The 18,522-nt window shown below is 35.1% G+C and overlaps 4 protein-coding genes and 1 long non-coding RNA gene across 6 annotated transcripts in view; 2 read left to right on the top strand and 3 right to left on the bottom strand.

The window, feature by feature from the left end:
- The first annotated feature begins 1,830 nt into the window (after positions 1-1,830).
- Positions 1,831-5,089, top strand: LOC140987740 (G-type lectin S-receptor-like serine/threonine-protein kinase At1g11300). Its single transcript, XM_073456389.1, has 7 exons — positions 1,831-3,181; positions 3,289-3,396; positions 3,476-3,678; positions 3,765-3,975; positions 4,079-4,322; positions 4,415-4,565; positions 4,648-5,089. Exons 1-7 carry the CDS (start codon positions 1,885-1,887, stop codon positions 4,957-4,959), a joined length of 2,526 nt encoding a protein of 841 aa, XP_073312490.1. The 5' UTR covers positions 1,831-1,884; the 3' UTR covers positions 4,960-5,089.
- An 866-nt stretch (positions 5,090-5,955) lies between these two features.
- LOC140987742 (G-type lectin S-receptor-like serine/threonine-protein kinase At1g11330) lies at positions 5,956-8,785 on the top strand. Its single transcript, XM_073456390.1, has 7 exons — positions 5,956-6,669; positions 6,937-7,050; positions 7,125-7,315; positions 7,391-7,601; positions 7,757-7,991; positions 8,114-8,264; positions 8,348-8,785. The coding sequence occupies exons 1-7, from the start codon at positions 6,141-6,143 to the stop codon at positions 8,663-8,665; spliced, it is 1,749 nt and encodes a 582-aa protein (XP_073312491.1). The 5' UTR covers positions 5,956-6,140; the 3' UTR covers positions 8,666-8,785.
- A 71-nt stretch (positions 8,786-8,856) lies between these two features.
- On the bottom strand, positions 8,857-10,758 carry LOC140987743 (coniferyl alcohol acyltransferase-like). The gene is made up of 2 exons (XM_073456391.1): positions 10,264-10,758; positions 8,857-9,950 (listed from the first exon to the last, which is right to left on the bottom strand). The coding sequence occupies exons 1-2, from the start codon at positions 10,672-10,674 to the stop codon at positions 8,961-8,963; spliced, it is 1,401 nt and encodes a 466-aa protein (XP_073312492.1). The 5' UTR covers positions 10,675-10,758; the 3' UTR covers positions 8,857-8,960.
- A 2,956-nt stretch (positions 10,759-13,714) lies between these two features.
- Positions 13,715-14,047, bottom strand: LOC140988515 (calcium-binding protein KRP1-like). The gene has a single exon (XM_073457516.1). It carries the CDS (start codon positions 14,045-14,047, stop codon positions 13,715-13,717), a length of 333 nt encoding a protein of 110 aa, XP_073313617.1.
- A 1,883-nt stretch (positions 14,048-15,930) lies between these two features.
- LOC140988154 (uncharacterized) overlaps positions 15,931-18,522 on the bottom strand; it is a 6,301-nt gene continuing 3,709 nt past the window's right edge. The window contains exon 3 of one of the 2 annotated variants that reach the window (XR_012177303.1): positions 15,931-16,894. This is a non-coding gene — a long non-coding RNA (uncharacterized lncRNA). The remainder of the gene's footprint in view (positions 16,895-18,522) is intronic. The other variant, XR_012177304.1, reaches the window with a different exon arrangement.

The raw sequence follows: 18,522 nt of genomic DNA, 5'->3' as shown, positions 1-18,522 counted from the left end.
ATATTTAGTGGGCACTATTTACTATGATAAGTACTTCCATTTTGCACCTCCTTGAAGCTAATACATGTCGCAAACTTAATTCGTATACACATATACATACTAGTCGTTAATGCATACGTGTCGTGAGCGTAATATTAAATATGAAAATATTTACAAATATGATAAATATTAAATAATTTTTATAGAAGAAATTATTGAATAGAGAAAATCAGAGATGATTAAAGTGATATTTATAGAAGCTAGGTTTCATCAATACACCACTATGGAGCCTTCTCACTTGTGTATCGAATTCAGGTCAAGCTCCCAACAACTTTCATTATGCTTGGAGCCTTCTCACTTGTTTCTTGCCTAAAAACTTTCTTTAATTAAATCGATAATTGAGACTAAGACATCCAACCAATTAATATTTGTCCATGATAAGTCAAAAGAAATATAAAAGAGACTGAGAGTGGACCAGCCGAGTCACCCTCCTCTGTCTTCTTCGAGTTATGTCTTTGTATAAGGGTGATGCTCTTCTTCTATTGACAAAAGAATTTTGATTTTCTGGGAAGTTTCATAGTCTATTATCTTAATTTTTAGGTACAAATATATTTTTTAAACTTATTGTTTAATAAATCCATAAATTTTTTTTTTATTAAATATTTTTTCCCAAATTAAAATTTAAGAGTGAAAATCCTAAGTTATAAAGTTCAAGTCAAGTTCAAGTCCACTCAACTGTTATTATTTACCCTAGATTCGAGTCTTGATTGCTACAACATTTTTTTTTTTAAAAAAAAATTTAATAATATCATGTAAGTTTATAAGCAAGTAAATTAAAATATAGGTATAGTAGATTAAATATAAATTATTATTATTAGTATTAGGGTTTTATAAATAAGAAATTTGAATACTTTAATTGTTTAATTATTAATATTCAGTTTAAATTTAATATTATGTATTTTATTAAATTTATAATTACAGTTAAGTCAATTATGATATAATTTAACTATAAAGCAGAATATTCTTTTTAGAGTTAATGAGTTGGAGATTAGTTATACATTTGATGTAAAAAAATTCAATTATACTGAAATTAATATTGAATCAAAATAGAGTAATAAATCGAAGATTTTAGTTAATTTCATCAATATTCTTTCAAAAAACTTTGCATTTGAAAAAAAAATGTAATTTAAAATTGATTTATTTAATCTCAGAAGTCAAATATGAATTCCTTCGTGAATAAAAATGTTAAATTAGGTCTAATAATTAAAAAAAAAACGAAAAACAATTTTGGGGATCAGGAATAGGGTGTGATCAAAGGGATTGGAAGAGAAAATAATAAATCATTTTGATGCTAAAAATAATTTCTACGAATCGAAAGGGTGCGAGTGCAATTTAATTTAAATTTACTATGAACTCAATCCACTATAATATAAATAAAAATATAAAAAAAAGACACTAAAATTTCAACCTTCCACACCTAACCCCAATAAAAACAATAATACATTTATGTATTTATTACAAGCCATTTAACGAAACAGTTATTATTATTATTATTATTATTATTATTATTATTATTATTTATTATATCTCTTGTAAAGAAAATCTGATAAATATGTAATATTTTAAATTTATTTTGATAATTTTGAGTCCACTTGACACCATATGTAATTTGAAAATCCAGCGAATGTGGACCATCTTCGACTTCAAATGACCCATTTTGTACGTATGTAATCATCAGTTGCCGACGACTTCGGTTGACTTATCATCTTTTCCCACTTGCCTTCAATTCTGGTTTCCCACAAGCTTCCTCCGACATAAATTTAAATTTAAATTTAAAAATAATTATAATAATAATATATATAACTCACGGGCCAATCCATCAAGAAACTATCAGTTTAAATTACCATGATGAACACCACCACAACTTTGAATCTACTGCTTCCGTGTGTTTTCTTGATTCTATGCCTTCCTTTTCAAGGATTTTGCTTGGAAACAGATACAATACCAGCTGGTGTTTCCATCAAAGATCCTGGTACCATTGTATCTGCTGGCAAGGTCTTCAAATTGGGATTCTTTACCACCCCTCCCAACTCCAAGAATCGATACCTGGCAGTTTTCTACACTGTTTCTGAAGAAACCACGATATGGATCGCCAACAGAGATAATCCTCTCAAAGATTCTTCCGGGTCTGTATCCATTGCTAAAGACGGGAATCTGCTACTCACCAATGGCGCCAATGAGACAATCTGGTCAACCAATGTCACAACTCCTATGAATACCAGTGCTCAAATTCAGGACACTGGGAATCTTGTTCTAAAAGAAATTCTTACTGGAAACATAATATGGGAATCTTTTTCGCATCCTTCAGACGTTTTCCTGCCGACGTTGAAGATAACTGACAACACGATTACTGGAAATAAGGTGGTCGTGTCGTCCTGGAAAAGTGGGTCCGACCCTCAAGTGGGGAACTTCACTGCGGGGCTGGAAGCTTTAAACATCCCACAGATTTTCACCTGGAATAACGGCCGTCCCCACTGGAGGAGTGGCCCCTGGAACGGGCAAATTCTTATAGGAGTGCAGGATATGTATTCTCCGTACCTCGACGGATTCAGTGTGGTGGATGATCATTCAGGGCTCGTCTACTTCACGGCGCCTCTTCAGGCAAATATATTGATGAAAATCGACCTGAATTCTTCTGGGAGTTTGGTGCAGAGACTGTGGGATGATCAGAAGAAGAGCTGGGATATAACGTGGTTGGCTCCACAACAGGTATGTGATGTTTATGGAACATGTGGTCCTTTTGGTAGCTGCAACGTTAAAAAATCTCCGATCTGTTCTTGTTTGAGAGGGTTTGAGCCCAAGAACAAGGACGAATGGGCGAGAGGGAATTGGACGAATGGGTGTGTAAGAATCAGTCAATTACAGTGTGATCAAAGCAATAATTCCAGTGTCAAGGGAGGAAATGCAGACGGGTTTTTGATGCTTCAGTTTATGAAGGTACCTGATTTTGCTGTAAAATTTTCATCGAGACAGGTGGATGAATGTCGGGTTAGATGCTTGAGTGAGTGTTCATGCATCGCATATGCGCACGATCCGAGTCCGACTATCGGTTGCATGTTTTGGAGTGAGAATTTGGTCGATATTCAGGAGTTTGCTGGTGTTGGTGTTGATCTTTACATTCGTCTAGCGAAATCAGAATTAGGTATGCTCGGAACCAATTTGCCTTTCATTTTTCACATAAAGTTGTTACCAGCATGTTTCGAATTGTTAGTTTCACTTGATTGAGCAGTTTTTCCTTATTTCCTGCAGATCACAAGAAAAAGAATAATCTGTTGATAATAATTCCGATAGTTGTGGCAGTAGTAACCATATCCATTATGATTTTCATCGCTTGGTTCTGTATATTCAAGAAAAAAGGTAACAAAGAAACAAGTATACACCTGTATTGATATTTTTGCGTCACTTGCATAATGCGCTTGTGCGTAAACATCATCAGGAGAGAAGAAGAAAGACCCAAAGATATTTGAGGCGGTGCAAGCATTTCCATCAGATCCTGCATCAATCGTGCTCAAAGATGAATCAGAAAAAGTCAATATCGAAGAGCTGCCACTTTTCACATTTGAGACACTGGCCAACGCAACAGATCAATTCCATGATGACAATGAGCTAGGGAAGGGCGGTTTTGGTACCGTTTACAAGGTAGAAGCTTTCTTACTTCGCGCTACCGTTGTTGCTTGCTTGAATTACATAAAGTTACTAGTGCTGAAATTGTGATCTTTTCTCAGGGAAAACTGGAAAATGGGAAAGAAATAGCAGTTAAGAGGCTTTCAGCAGCCTCAGGACAGGGAATGGAAGAATTCATGAATGAAGTAGTCGTGATTTCTAAACTACAACATAGAAATCTTGTGAGGTTGGTTGGATGTTGTGTGGAGAGAAAAGAGAATATGTTGATATACGAATACATGCCTAATAAAAGCTTGGATGTGTGTCTTTTCGGTCAGTTTCAAGTTCAAAAGCAAGCTGTTTTTTATTTTCTTCATTTGCAGCAGAATTTTCATTTTAGCATGAAGTTGATTTTTATGTCATGTTTTTTGTATAGATCCTAAGCATCCATCGCAACAGATTCTAAATTGGAAGAAGCGTTTTGATATCATCGAAGGTATTGGTCGAGGTATCCTGTATCTTCACAGGGACTCTAGACTCAGGATTATCCACCGAGATCTTAAGCCCAGTAACGTGTTGCTTGATGAGGATTGGAATCCGAAAATTTCAGACTTTGGCATGGCAAGAATTTTCGGAGGCAACCAAGATCAAGCCAACACAGCAAGAGTTGTAGGGACATAGTGAGTGATTTTTCCAATCAACTCGTTTCTATTCACGTATATAATGTCTTTACGCGATGCAATATGATATATATATTATAATGATTTTGCAGTGGATACATGGCACCTGAGTATGCAATGGAAGGCAGATTTTCAGAGAAATCTGATGTCTACAGCTTTGGTGTGCTGATGTTAGAGATTATAAGCGGAAAAAAGAACACACACTATTACAATGAAGAATGGTCTTTGAGCCTTTTGGGATGCGTAAGCCATTTCTCAATTTATCAAGAAATACGTGTAAAAACAGGATCGATCGCATTTTAATTTGTCCATCATAAAATTTCAGGCCTGGAAATTGTGGAGTGAAGATAATGGTCTGGCATTTGCGGAACAAACTATAGTGAGTTCAAATTTCCAGGGAGATATCGTTAGATCCGTTCACATCGCCCTGTTGTGTGTTCAAGAATTTCCTACAGACAGGCCTACAATTCAAACTGTTCTGGCAATGCTCAGCCGGGAAATCGTGGACCTGCCGGCGCCGGAGCAGCCAGTTTTTGCAGAGAAATGGAACCGTTTCCATGTCGGTACAACTCAAGCGACGATTCAAACGGGATACTCGGGCAACGAGGTCACACTCACAGTGCTGGACGGTAGATGAATAACGTGAAAATGTTTTGACTAGTCTTTTACATGGTTATTGTATCCTACGCTTTTCAAAATAAATAGTGTGATGTGTTTGCCAAAATGTATTGATGCAAATTATTAATATATAAATGAGTTTATGTTTTCTGAAATTTCACAAAATCTAGACCTCTATTCTACTAATTTGTTAAATGAAACATGAAATCATGCTTATTTTTATTATTTGTTTTTTTGGATCAAAATCATATTGATTTTAACATGATATATTAGCATAAAAATTCATATGAAACGATTTCAAAAGTCAAATTTTGTTAGACATAAATTTTATTTATTCATTTATAAAAAAAAATATTATTTTTTTATTTTTAACAAGACTTCTCCAAGTCCCTGTCTGCTTACAGAGCCTACCTCACCAAAAAAACAATCAAGAAAAATTAGAAAAAGACAGAAATTGACTATAAACAATGGGGTTGAATTTCAACCACTTTTAAAAAGTATTATTTGAGTTTAATCACACAATACAATTAAAATCATATTTGAAATATCCAGATCATACTGAAGGACACTGAAATGTTAAACGTTTTGATCGATTTTCCAACAAAATTTACTATTTTCAATAGTTTGTATATCTATAATTCAACAGCTTAATCAAAATATGAGCTTTTATTTACCGTTGGTTACGAAACTTTTTTTAATACACGTGTTTGGTAAGATGTATGATTAATGGTGTTTTTTTTTTCGAAATGTTATTTACTTCATCTGAATAAAATGAATAGAATTACGAGTTTAATGGAAAATAAATAAATAATTCGTCCAAAATTAATATAATATAATATAACATAATTCAATTAAACTTATGGGGCAATTAGTGTTACTTTTCAAAACTAAAAGGGTGGAATCTAGAATTTCCCATAAACTCAAGTGGCCGATCGTTTTCTCTTGAAAATTATGAGAGTCCAACCTGCTGGCTGGTGGCTCAAACTTGTTACTTTTTTGCATCATAGTTTGTTCTCATTACCATTTTACAACTACTTTTGTTTTGTTTTGTTTTTTTAAAAAAATTCCTTCGGGTTTCCAACTATTTCGGCTGAGAAAATTGCTGCAAATGAACATGAAATTCAATCCAACTACGGCTAATGAACGGCGATTTTCTAAGCAACTGACAAATGATTGATTGAGGAAACAGACAATCGAATTATGATCTGGGCAAAAAGTTTTAAACCTTTTATTCTATTATGTACGGCTACAGTTCTTTGTTCCATCTTTCCAAGATTTTGCGCTGGGCAACGAAGCAATTCATCCACCGCTAGTTGCTCAACTTTTGGCAGTTGTGGATCGTTTGGGTTCTGTAATTCACAAAGCTTGCCTATCTGCAGTTGCTTGCAAGGTTTTGTGCCGAGTAATACCGAAGAATGGGATGCTGGGAATTGGACAAATGGGTGCATGAGACGGATCCATCTGAAATGTGAAGAGAACAATGGCACAAGTAATGGGATGAGAGAAGATGGGTTTTTGAAGCTTCAAAGGCTGAAAATTCCGGGATATTCAGACCGATGGGTTGGCCCAGAAAATGAGTGTGGAAGTCGATGCTTGAGCAATTGTTCTTGTATAGCCTATGGGTTTGATGCTGGTATTGGCTGTATGTTCTGGAGAGGAACCTTGATGGATATCCAGAAATCCTCCTCGGGTTCGGATCTTTATATCCGCCTGGCAATTTCAGAACTAGGTAAACATTTCTGGGTTTCTTTGATAATGTCCTTTTTGTATCTCGCGTGTATTTTATCTGCTAATATGAAAGTGTTTTATTGACGCTTCTATATGTCCTATTATGCGTCTTGTTCTTGCCCCCTGGTTTCTGTCTCAAAATAAGTTGGTTCTTCTCAACGGGAATGCGTATTTCTAGATGAAGCCCTTATCTGTACTTTGTTAAAGTTGGCCCCTTATTCATTTGTTGGCCTATCGTGTTTGTGATTTTATGGATTTTGTGCTGCAGATCAGAAGAACAATAAAAAAAATTTCAAAATCATAATAGTTTTCGTTGTGGTTGGCTCGATAATCATGGCCATTTGCGCATACTTTTCTTGGAAATGGATGGCTAAGAAAAAAGGTAATTTTAGGACTACTAACCCTTGAATTAGGCATTATATTCCGCTTTCACTTGATATTTTCCTTGTGAAATAGGCAAGAAAACAAAACTTGAACTTGAGGAATCAAGCACATCGAATACAATTCAGTCTTCTATTAAAGATACAATGGATAAAGTTAATCTTGAAGAGTTACCATTGATTAAGTTTGAGGTGCTTGTAATTGCCACCGACAATTTCTCAGAGGCTAACAAGCTTGGGAAGGGTGGTTTTGGCCCTGTTTACAAGGTAACATTGTGGGCTTATCCATGTCATTTATCAAATTTGTTGAATATCGCATTCTGAAACTTGTTGCAACTCTAGGGAAATTTGAATGATGGACGAGAAATTGCAGTTAAGAGACTTTCAAAAACATCTGGACAGGGAATGCAAGAATTTATGAATGAAGTGGTCTTGATTTCTAGACTTCAACATAGGAATCTTGTTCGACTTCTGGGATGCTGTGTGGAGAATAAAGAAACCATGCTTGTATATGAATACATGCCTAACAAAAGCTTGGACTTTTTCCTATTTGGTCAGTTGAATTTCTACCTTGTTTTCTGGTAGAATTATTGTCTTTCACATTGTGATCTGATAATGAGAACTGGATTTGTGGAAGTTGAGATTTTAGTTCGAAGGGATGTTTTGAAATTGAAATAATTATTCTCTCTGTGAATATTATTTGTATAGATGCATCACTTGATATCCTAGATTGGAGAAAACGTTTCAACATAATTGAAGGTATTGGTCGAGGTCTCCTTTATCTTCACAGGGATTCTAGATTGAAAATAATCCATAGAGACCTCAAGCCAAGTAACATATTGCTTGACCATGATTGGAATCCAAAGATTTCAGACTTCGGTATGGCCAGAATATTCGGCACTGCACAAGATCATGTCAGCACCATAAGAGTTGTGGGAACTTAGTGAGTACATATTTATTCGACCCCTCCACAATTGAAGAATAAGCATCATGTAATTTTCTCTTAAGTAGTCATCCAATGCTACAAATAACAAAAAATGTCCAACCGACGTCATTTTCTTGCAGTGGCTATATGGCTCCCGAGTACGCATTGGAGGGAAGATTTTCTGAAAAATCTGATGTTTTCAGCTTAGGAGTTCTGATACTAGAGATTGCTACTGGGAGGAGGAACTCAAGTTTCTACCATAACGAAGGCTCTTCGAACCTTTTGGGACATGTATGCCTTCTTAAAATTCTCCTATTCTATTAATTTGCTTGATATGGCGCTCCAAATGATAATTCTAATTATCAAATTTCCAGGTTTGGAAACATTGGAATGAAGATAATGCAGTGACTCTTATAGATCCAAGAATATCAAATCCAAGCTACCAGTCTGAGGTCATGAGATGTGTTCATATTGGATTGTTGTGTGTCCAAGAGCTTCCTAAAGATAGGCCATCTGTTTCATCTGTACTCTCATTTCTTAGCAGTGAAATTGTAAAGCTTCCTGAGCCAAAGCAAACCGCATTTGCGATTAAGTGGAAGCCTTCTTATGCGGGTACTAGTTCTTCTCAACAAAGCCAAAGGAGTAGTTGCTCCTTGAATAATGTTACTCTTACCATGGTTGATGGTAGATGACAGACCATCATAACATGGTGAATGCAATGTGAAAATTTTTGTCATAATTTAATTGTAAAAGTGATTTGTTTTTTGTGTAAGACCACATATATGGTAGTTATTCCCAAGTTTTGGAGAGTATTGGAGAGTAAAAGTGACGTTATTTATCATTGGATAATAAAAATTAAATGTGCAAATCCAACGTTAACTGATAAAGAGTTTGGCACATGCATATCATCAACGTCAAGAAACTTATACCAGTCAATACACACATACACATATATGAACTAGTTAGATTCGAAGTAAAGAGCCAAGATCAGGTGCACGAGTAAATGTAGTCAGAACTGAGTGGGATAAATACATGAGCTGCATTAGTTTCTATCATCTTCAACTGCTCTTCCAACAGGTGCATGTAAATAATCCAGTCCCCATTCCCTTTTGGACTCGGCATCGGCATGACATATCCTGATTTCCCTCCCCAAGGAAAATGGTACGAACCAAACAAGGGTGTTCCCCACCCAAAGTCTATCTTTCTAACCGGAAAATGCAGCCCCGATGAAACCACAACAGCCGGCTCTTCCTCTGTGGCCCTAGCAGCGTATATCCTGGACAATGCTGGGTGGGGGCGGCGTTCCTCCACCCAATCTATCAGCCCCAAGAAATGTTCTTTACTCAGAGCACTTTTCAGAAAGCTGTGCACTTCATCTGCCACCCAGCTCAATGATTTTTCCTTCAACTCTTTAATTTTCTTCTCCCCGTATGGGATGGATAAAACGTTGCCAAAATACGAAGCGATCAATTTTTCTTGACTTTCTTCACCGTCGATCAATCGTTTCCTCCCGTCCACCACAATTCCCAGCTTGCAGTAACCATCACCGGCAGAAACTTTACCGGAAACAATCATTTTCCAGAGAAAGGCGCTGAATCCCTCCAGCTTAGTCCTCCTGTTCCTTTTTCCAAAACATTTTTCGTCATTTGCCAATGCTTGAATCTTGTCAATTTGATCAGCTTTGACGTAATAGATTCGGCTCAAAGCTGTTCGCTTGTCATCCTCTGCAGCCGGTTCCTGATCCTCCGGCGATGCAAAAGCTGAAATTGTTGCGTACATGCTGTCAACTGAGAGGTGGTAGGCAGTTGGGCGCCGGGGTAGAAGGAGTGAGCGGCGGAAGGATGGGGGCTGCGAGATTGGCCTCGACTGTGTTATCTCCGCCCATGAAACGACAAACATGTTGGCGGAGTAGGCGTCTGCCACCTGGTGGGCGAATGTGCATGAAACGACCATTCCTCCGCATTTTAGTTGAGTCGCCTGTTATCAAAAGCATATAATATTCTTCCGGACATTTTATTTCAGATAGATTAAAGATGCACTCTTCTACTTTTGGTAGTATTAATTTAAATGTAATGCAAGGAAAATTTATCGCTTTTTTTAAAAATAAAATAAAATAATTATCATGACCACAAGAGTGAGGCAGAATTCATTTGCTGACTAAATGCCAATGTAAGAGCTAGTCAATGTTACGTAGAATCCTACCAGGTTTAAGCTATTTTCAACATCCACATGCAAAAAACATCAATTTTCGAACAATCGATAATCTCCTGAAAGAGTATCCGACAATCACCTGTACAGCAAGAACGCCATGCTTTCTCTCCGGCACCAGCTTCCCTTCAACAGTTTCGTCAGGATTGTACAGATCAAGATCCATCAGTTCAGCGTCCCCAAAAGCTTCCACGAAATCCACTCCACGGTTGTTACATAGAAGCTCTGGCTCCCCGGATGTATTCGTCACCAGCTGGCCGGAAAAAGCATAGTATGCGATCAAACACTGGGCTAATGACTTCTTGAGAGCACCGACCATAGTTTCAAAAGATAGTTCCTTGGTTTTTCGGTAGCAAAAGAAAATGCCGACGTCCACCGGCGGCAACAGCAGGTCGAGGTTGGAGAGTGGCAGCCAATGCTCTTGAATCGGCAGAGCCGCTGCGACAACCTCTGTTTTGCTTACCTTCACCTCAAGTTCTCTTTTCAACGGCATTTTTCTCTTACCTTTTTTTTTTATCTTTGTAATTGAGAGTGGGAGTAGAAGGATGAAATATTCGGTGGAGAAAGTTAAGGTAAAAGATGGAGTATATATGGTTTCCTTTCGAAAATGCAACTTCTGTTTTATAAGATATATGTAGCTGGTATGTTGGGACTAATTGGGATTTCAGCAATTAAATTAAGTAAATACTATAAATAAAAGTCTCATTAGGTAAGACGGTTAGTGTCTATATATATCATCTTAATTTCTTTATAACATGAAATATTATAAATGAATGATTTTTGACATGATTTAATTCGTGTGTGTGTGTGTGTGATTCGACACTCATGCATACTGGCTAAATTAAGTAACAAATTTCCTATTTTTTTTATTATACATGCAATACGACATTAATGGCTGGTAGGTTTTAGCAAATGAAAAACAAAGTCAAACCTAACATTGCCTAACTCGTAATAACTATTTAAAATCAAAATAAAGTTAACTTGTCTGGCAAGACTTGGGATTTCTCAACATTAGGCATGCATGCACCATTATAATATGACAAATAAAATAAACATAATTTTAATGGAACATAAGTATTAAGTTTTCAACTGATCGTTTCCGGGGTGGTTGATGCGAAGTGGAAAAGGAACATTAATCACCAAATCATAATTTAGTAATGGCAATTAATTTTGGATTAGGAGTCGATTTATTTAGTGCTTTTTTTATTATTATTTTTTTAAAAATATAAAAACAGGTTTAATATCAGGTAAAAAAAAAATTGAAATTAAATCATATTTCTTTTGTTTTTTAAGAAAAATCTAGCAAAAGACGTGTTTCTAGTTCAAGGGGGAGTCATTTTTCAAGTATTTTTTTAAAATTAAAATGCAAAACTTTAATATACCACATTTTTGGTCCATTGCTTATATATAAAATATCAGACGCTACCATCAAATTAATTAAATTGTCCTCGACGGTAAAATGAATTGATTGATCGACCCTTTTGTCGAGTGTTATTGCATCATTTAGGAGTGGAGAAGATCGTTAGGCTAGTATCCTAATCACGTATTCAAGAGTTCATATATTAACATGTCAACAAATGATCATAAGCATGATTTTCGATATTATATGTTTGTTGTTCAACGATCGAGATTTTCTTGCACTGAAAAATCTTCAATAAAAAATTATACACGCATGGGAATTGGTGGATGTGGCTAATTAATTTCTAGGGAACATAAACATCCGTATTTTTTTCGAAGAAAAATAATGCAATCGTTCAAAATTCATATAAAAATTATTTGTTTGTTCAATAATGTGACTTCTGAAATGGAAGAGTGGTTGCAATTATCACAGATACTCATCTCTAAATTGGTTGAACCAATCCTCTTGTTGCAAGAAACTTTAACAAACTGCTACATACGAAGCTTGAAAAATAATTAAGCAAGTACGTACTGTGTTAAACTGCTATTACAATATTATATAGTATTTTTAAATAAACATTCCTAACACATATGATGTGATAGCACTGGGGCCAGTCGAATGGATAATTGTTTCCATTCTTTATGAAAAACTTTTCAATTGATTGAGAGGGTTGTTAAAGCAATTTTGGAAAAAAAATTAATTATTTACTCTTTCATTTTCTCGGTGGGTTTTAGTGGCCAGACGAAATTTTTTCAATTCTCAGGTCTAATACTTATGTTTTTTTTAGCTAGTCTAATATTTATATTGCGAAATATTAAATATTTATTTGGGTCTCTCTCAAAAATTGGGTCTGAGTCAGTTTCTTTTGAGCCACAACTCCCTCAAGCCCTCGACTGATCACATCTGGTTTTTGGACTTCTGCTTCTACTTTTATTTAAAAACTAAAACATAGACATTTTTTTCAGCATTTATCCAAACCAATTTTTCTTTTTTAGAAATAAAAAATAAAAGCACTTTAAAAAGTTTGACTTATTTACGCTTTTTTTTAAGCTACAACTTCGGTATCCAAACTCGTCTTGAACTAAAGGAGATTTTTAAAGATAAAATAGTTTTTTTGGTCTATTGACTTGTTCAATTTTGACTTTTGGTCTAATAAATTTTCAGAGTTTGATTTTGGTTCACAAACCTTTAAATTTCAAATATTTTGGTCAAATTGCTGACGTGACATCGGGAAATATTGATATTTTATAAAGTTACCACTGATACAGGGCATTCCATAATAGAAAAATCAAATAAATTTATATTTTTCACACACATACTCAGCGCATTTATTAATTATGGTAATATAGCAAAATCAAATAAAATTGAGATGATAACTAGCTAGCTTCCACATTCTTGAATTTGATCTTCTCCACAAATCTGATTCTTGATCTCGTTAGGTTGGAGGCAATACAACTTGGAAACTATATTAATTATGGTTATATTAATTTTTTGCATTTGTATTAAAATTATATTAATTATAAATCATTAAATCAAATTAGTCTTCAATTAATAATAATTAAAATAAATAAATAAATATTTTAAAAATAAACCATTATTATTTTTAAATTTATATGATTAAATATATAATTATTAAAATAATAAAATAAATATTAGACTATTATTTAAATAGTATTTACAATTTTTAATACAAATAATTATAATAAATTCAAATAAAAATAATTTCTTTTTTTTTAAAAAAAATCATACCCCTGCGAAGGGAAATGTTGCACCAAAAATGGCAACCTTTGGAGATGGCCTAAAAGACAACGAGAGTCATATATAGCTTATATGTATAGAATCAAATGGACAAAGTTAAAAGCTCGTGTCTGTCCATGATCTCTTCTCGCCTCTCTCGTCGCGTCAATATGCCGGCCACTAATAAAGTACAATCTTGATGTTGTGAATATGCGTGAAAAATTTTTTATAATTTCAATATTTTTTTATCGAGTGTATTGATATGTTAAAAGACAGTAGACTAAAAATAAAATTTAATAAAAAGACGAATAAAACAGTAAAACGATAAATATGTGGGTTATTATTATTAATATATATATATATATATATTAAAATTAGGAAATTCCTGGAGAAGAAATCAAATCCTGCATGTTCTTGCTTGATCCATGAGATCAGGGCTCAACCTGAACATCAAAACGCAAAACTCCATCTGATTGAGGCTCCCATCTCCATCCAGATCTCCTTCCTTCAACATACTCCTCAATTCATCGTCGCTCATATTCTGCAGACCTAAAGCTGCCGAATTTTTCTTCAAGCTTTCCAATGTGATGACTCCCTTTTCAATGTCCATCAGCAGACGGAACCCATTGCAGAGCTCATTCAAGAACCCGTCCGCTCCCAGCTTCTCCACCATCGACGGAAAGAAATCCTCGAAAACGACGTGTTTATCGATGTTATTCCTCTGACCCATTATTTCTGCTGGAATACGATGAATGCGGGCCGAAGGTGGAACGCATATATGAAAAGTACTAATAGATATAGAGTGGGAAGAGGGAAATTTCTGCGTGGAAGGAGTCGACAAAGAAGGACAGCGAGGGTACAGTTCAGATTTGCGGCCTAATAAATATGATCGTTGGGGTTTCTGTATTCCAGGAAGTTGCATGGAACTTTACTTGTCAAACTGCCGCGGATATTTATTTATTATCACAATTCACAAACAATATAATGCATGGGAATGGATCTCTATTTTCCTAGCAAATCAATTTTTTTTTATATTTTGATTTCTCATTTAAAAGTAAAATTAATTGAGTAAGTGTCTTGTTGTGACGATCTCAAATATCATTATTCGTGTTTTTTTATTAGTAATTCAAATAAAAGATCCGTCTTCCCAAATTAACTCGTGAGATTAGATCGTGTCACTTCAGTTTCGGGAAAGATAACGAGTTTACTTTCAATACTTTTAAAAAAAAAACTTGTGAATGTGGTGAAACGTGGACAATTAATGAGATAGCAAATATATGGTACGTATTTTAGAAGTCATGAACGCAACCAGATTCTGTTTTTACCATTATTTTGATGTATTTTAAATAAACAAGGAAAACGGTGATAGCATATTTTCCAATTATATTTGCTAGAAAAAAGCTAAAAGAAGAGGTCAAACTCTTATTCTTATTATTAATTAATTAAAAAATGACTACATAGTATGAATTACTTTTTCATTAAAAATTATTTAATATATATTTGGTCATCATAGTGAGGACATCAAAATATATAATCTCATAACTATTTTTCCTATACTTTTCACTAAAAACATATGTAACTCACTCTACATCTTACATTGAAAAAAACTTTTTAAACAAAACTTATCTTCAACCTTATTGAATTAAAAAAAAAGATCGTGTTAATTGTTTAGTATCATTTAATCTACATGTAAATATAATAACATATACAACGCATGCATATACATCTTCCATTAATATTATATATAATGCAAGAGCATTTGTTGGTATCTCAAGGCACACCAAATTTTTTGCCCTTAAATACCCCCATTTCCCACAATATCATTGTTTTTTTAATGAAACAAAATACAATACAATAAAATAAAACATCAAATATTAAGTTTTAAAATTACTTTAACATCATAATATTTTACACAAAAATTGATTATATATAAATAAATATTCATATTAAAATTTAATTATATGCACGTAATTACGTGGAAAAGTTTGCTTGTGATTCATAATGTCTTAGACTTACCAATTTTGGTATATCCGACACATCAAATTTTTTTCTCAATTTTGTCTCAACCTCTTATTTAACACTTAGATTTCATTCCATTTATATATTAGTAATTTCAAATTTTCATTAATTTTCAACCGACTCCATTATTTTATGTACAACAAATTTTAACTCAACCAATTAAAAGTATTTATTTAAAAAAATAAAACTAGAGAAATTATTTGAAAATTAAATATTATATATATTCACAAGTAAACTTATACTAATATTATATTACATCACCGTCCTACTTGTTATTTATACATTATTTTGTTAGAAAATTTTATGATTTATAATGCGTGGGGCGAGGCATATCCCCAACTCTTTAAATCCCCTTCACCTATAAATGACAAGAAAATAAATTTCCAAATCTCGTGATAATCAAGAAATATCCATCCCAACGGGATTTCAATGGCAATCGCTGGTTTGTTCCAGCAGCCGTATTTCGGCCAACTATATATACTTTTTTTAAAAGATCGATTTCATAAAAATATTTGTACGTTGGGTTTGTTTCCATGAACGTGTAGTTTGAATCGAATCAAATTACTATTATGATGGATAAATTAAAGGGTTACACATAAATTCATACCGTGGAGAAGTAGTGAGGATCCATCGGACGGAGATTATACTCACAGCTTGGGTCCTCCTGAATTGTACGTACAAATGATCCCTTTTGCCGGTGTCTAGAAGTTTTTACTCCCTGATCACCTCAAGATTGGCAATTGATTGATTGGTCAGGTGGTTGTGGAAGGAAACATGAGCTGAATTGCAGCGAAGGAGATGTGTTCGTTAAGTATGATCAGTTAAAGTTTCCAGACAATGCAGTAATTGTGTGGGAAAGTATCAAATGTGTTGAGAAATGTGGAGAAGAATGCTTGAAGAAATGTGATTGTATGGCTTATGCTACATAAAATGTCTACAGGAATGGCAGCCGATGTTTAGTCTGGCAAACTGACTTTGACGTTGATCCTAGAAATCTTCCCATGGGCGGCGAAGTGATTTACATACGTATGGCTCGCGCAGACTGGAGAAGCTAAAACCAGTAAGCAAAGTTTACCCATAATTATTTTCGCGGACAAAAAATAGAAAATATTATTGTTGTCACCTGTTATTTATACGGCACACGGTATGCAGATAGCATAGAAGAAGACCAAGAACTACATCTATTTCCATTTAAATGTATTCTTGCCGCCACAAACAATTTCTCTTTGCATAAAAAAATAGGACAAGGAGGATTTGAACCTGTGTACAAGGTAAGACTGTTGCCAATGCTTCTTTTGTGTTGGTCGTTCATCCACATTCAGAGAATTTAAGAATGAAGTCATTTTGATTGCCAAGCTACAACATCGTAACCTTGCAAGGATCTTGGGATGCTGCATTCATGGAGATGAGAGAATGCTAGTCTACGAGTAAAAATAAGCTATTGCCATGGAGTAAACGTTTTACCATCATTCTCGGGATAGCGAGAGGATTTCTTTACCTCCATCAAGATTCCAGGCTAATAATTATCCACCGTGATCTGAAAACAAGTAGCGTACTTCTAGACAAAGAAATTGTTAGATCAGTGGCTGAGATTTCATCTTGCAAATAGGAAGCAGTTATGATACATTTCTTTCGGTGTATAAAAGTCTTCCCATTTAATAATTGTAGAATGATTCGATCACTGTATTCTTGACTTTTCAATAAGTGAAATAAGAATTCTCTTCTCTTCTATACTTATTCTTCTTCCTACTCTTTTACGTGGCACACACCAAGAAGGAGACAATTTCATTTGGTGATCATCAGTGAATCACGCCTGAACTCCAAACAACAACAATTGGTATCAGAGCACCAGGTTAGTCACGGCGTGTTCTTCTTTTTGGAATGGGATCTGCGAAGTACGACATTGAGAAATTCACGGGAAAGAATGACTTCGGTCTATGGCGCCTCAAGATGCGAGCCCTACTGGTTCAACAAGGTCTCGAGGAAGCGCTGGAAGGAGAAAATAAATTTTCATCCACGCTATCGGCTGAAAACAAGAAAAGCATTCTTGATAAAGCCCATAGCGCTCTGATTCTTTCTTTAGGAGACAAAGTGCTACGGGAAGTCTCTAAGCAGAAGACGGCAGCCGAAATTTGGCAGAAGCTTGAGCACTTGTACATGACAAAGTCATTGGCCAACAGGTTGTATCTAAAGCAGAAATTGTATACATTCAAGATGACGGCAGGAAGATCTTTGGAAGATCATCTGGATGATTTCAATAAGATCATCTTGGATCTTGAAAATATTGAAATCAAAATTGAAGATGAAGATCAGGCACTCCTCCTCCTCCGATCACTGTCCAGCGAGTTTGATAATATATCAGACACATTGATGTATGGAAGGGATTCGATTACGCTTGAAGAAGTACAGGCTGCCCTTTTCTCCAAGGAATTAAAGAAAAGATCCGAGGAAGTAGACGAGTCAAGAAGTGAGGGACTCAATGTTAGAGGAAGAACTAAGAAGAGGGATTCCAGATTAAAGAACACTTCAAGATCGAAATCTAAGGATAAAAGGAAGTGTTTCGTGTGCAAGAGAGAAGGTCATCTTAAAAGGGATTGCCCAGATCGAAAGCAATATAATCTGGACAAGAAATGTGATCGCGGAGATGCTGAAGTAGCCTCTGAGGGGTACGAAAGTGCTGAAGTTCTCTGTGTCTCAGCTGAAAGGATTAATCAAGAATGGGTACTGGATTCAGGCTGTTCCTTTCACATGTGTCCTCACAAGAATTGGTTCACCACGTACAAATCTTGTGATGGAGGACAGGTACTGCTCGGTAACAATGAGTCTTGTAAAGTAACTGGCATCGGATCCATAAAACTCAAGCTCACAGATGGCACAGATAGGGTTCTAACAGATGTGAGACATGTACCAGAACTGAAAAGAAATCTAGTGTCTTTGGGAATGTTGGATTCCCATGGCTTTTGCTGTAAAATTGAAGATGGAGCCCTTAAAGTCTTGAAAGGTTCATTGATAATAATGAAAGGAAGACTCGAGAATGGGCTATGCTTGCTGCAAGCCAAAGTGGTCACTGAAGAAGCAAGTGTTGCAACAGAAGCCAACCTCACTAAGGGTCAGATTTGGCACATGAGACTTGGTCATATTAGTGAAGTAGGCCTCAAGGAATTGAGTAAACAGGGTCTTCTCGAA

The sequence above is a fragment of the Primulina huaijiensis genome, chromosome 11 (genome assembly GCF_012295235.1).
Source record: "Primulina huaijiensis isolate GDHJ02 chromosome 11, ASM1229523v2, whole genome shotgun sequence".
NCBI classification, from domain to species: domain Eukaryota; kingdom Viridiplantae; phylum Streptophyta; class Magnoliopsida; order Lamiales; family Gesneriaceae; genus Primulina; species Primulina huaijiensis.
This window is presented reverse-complemented; position numbering and strand designations above follow the sequence as displayed.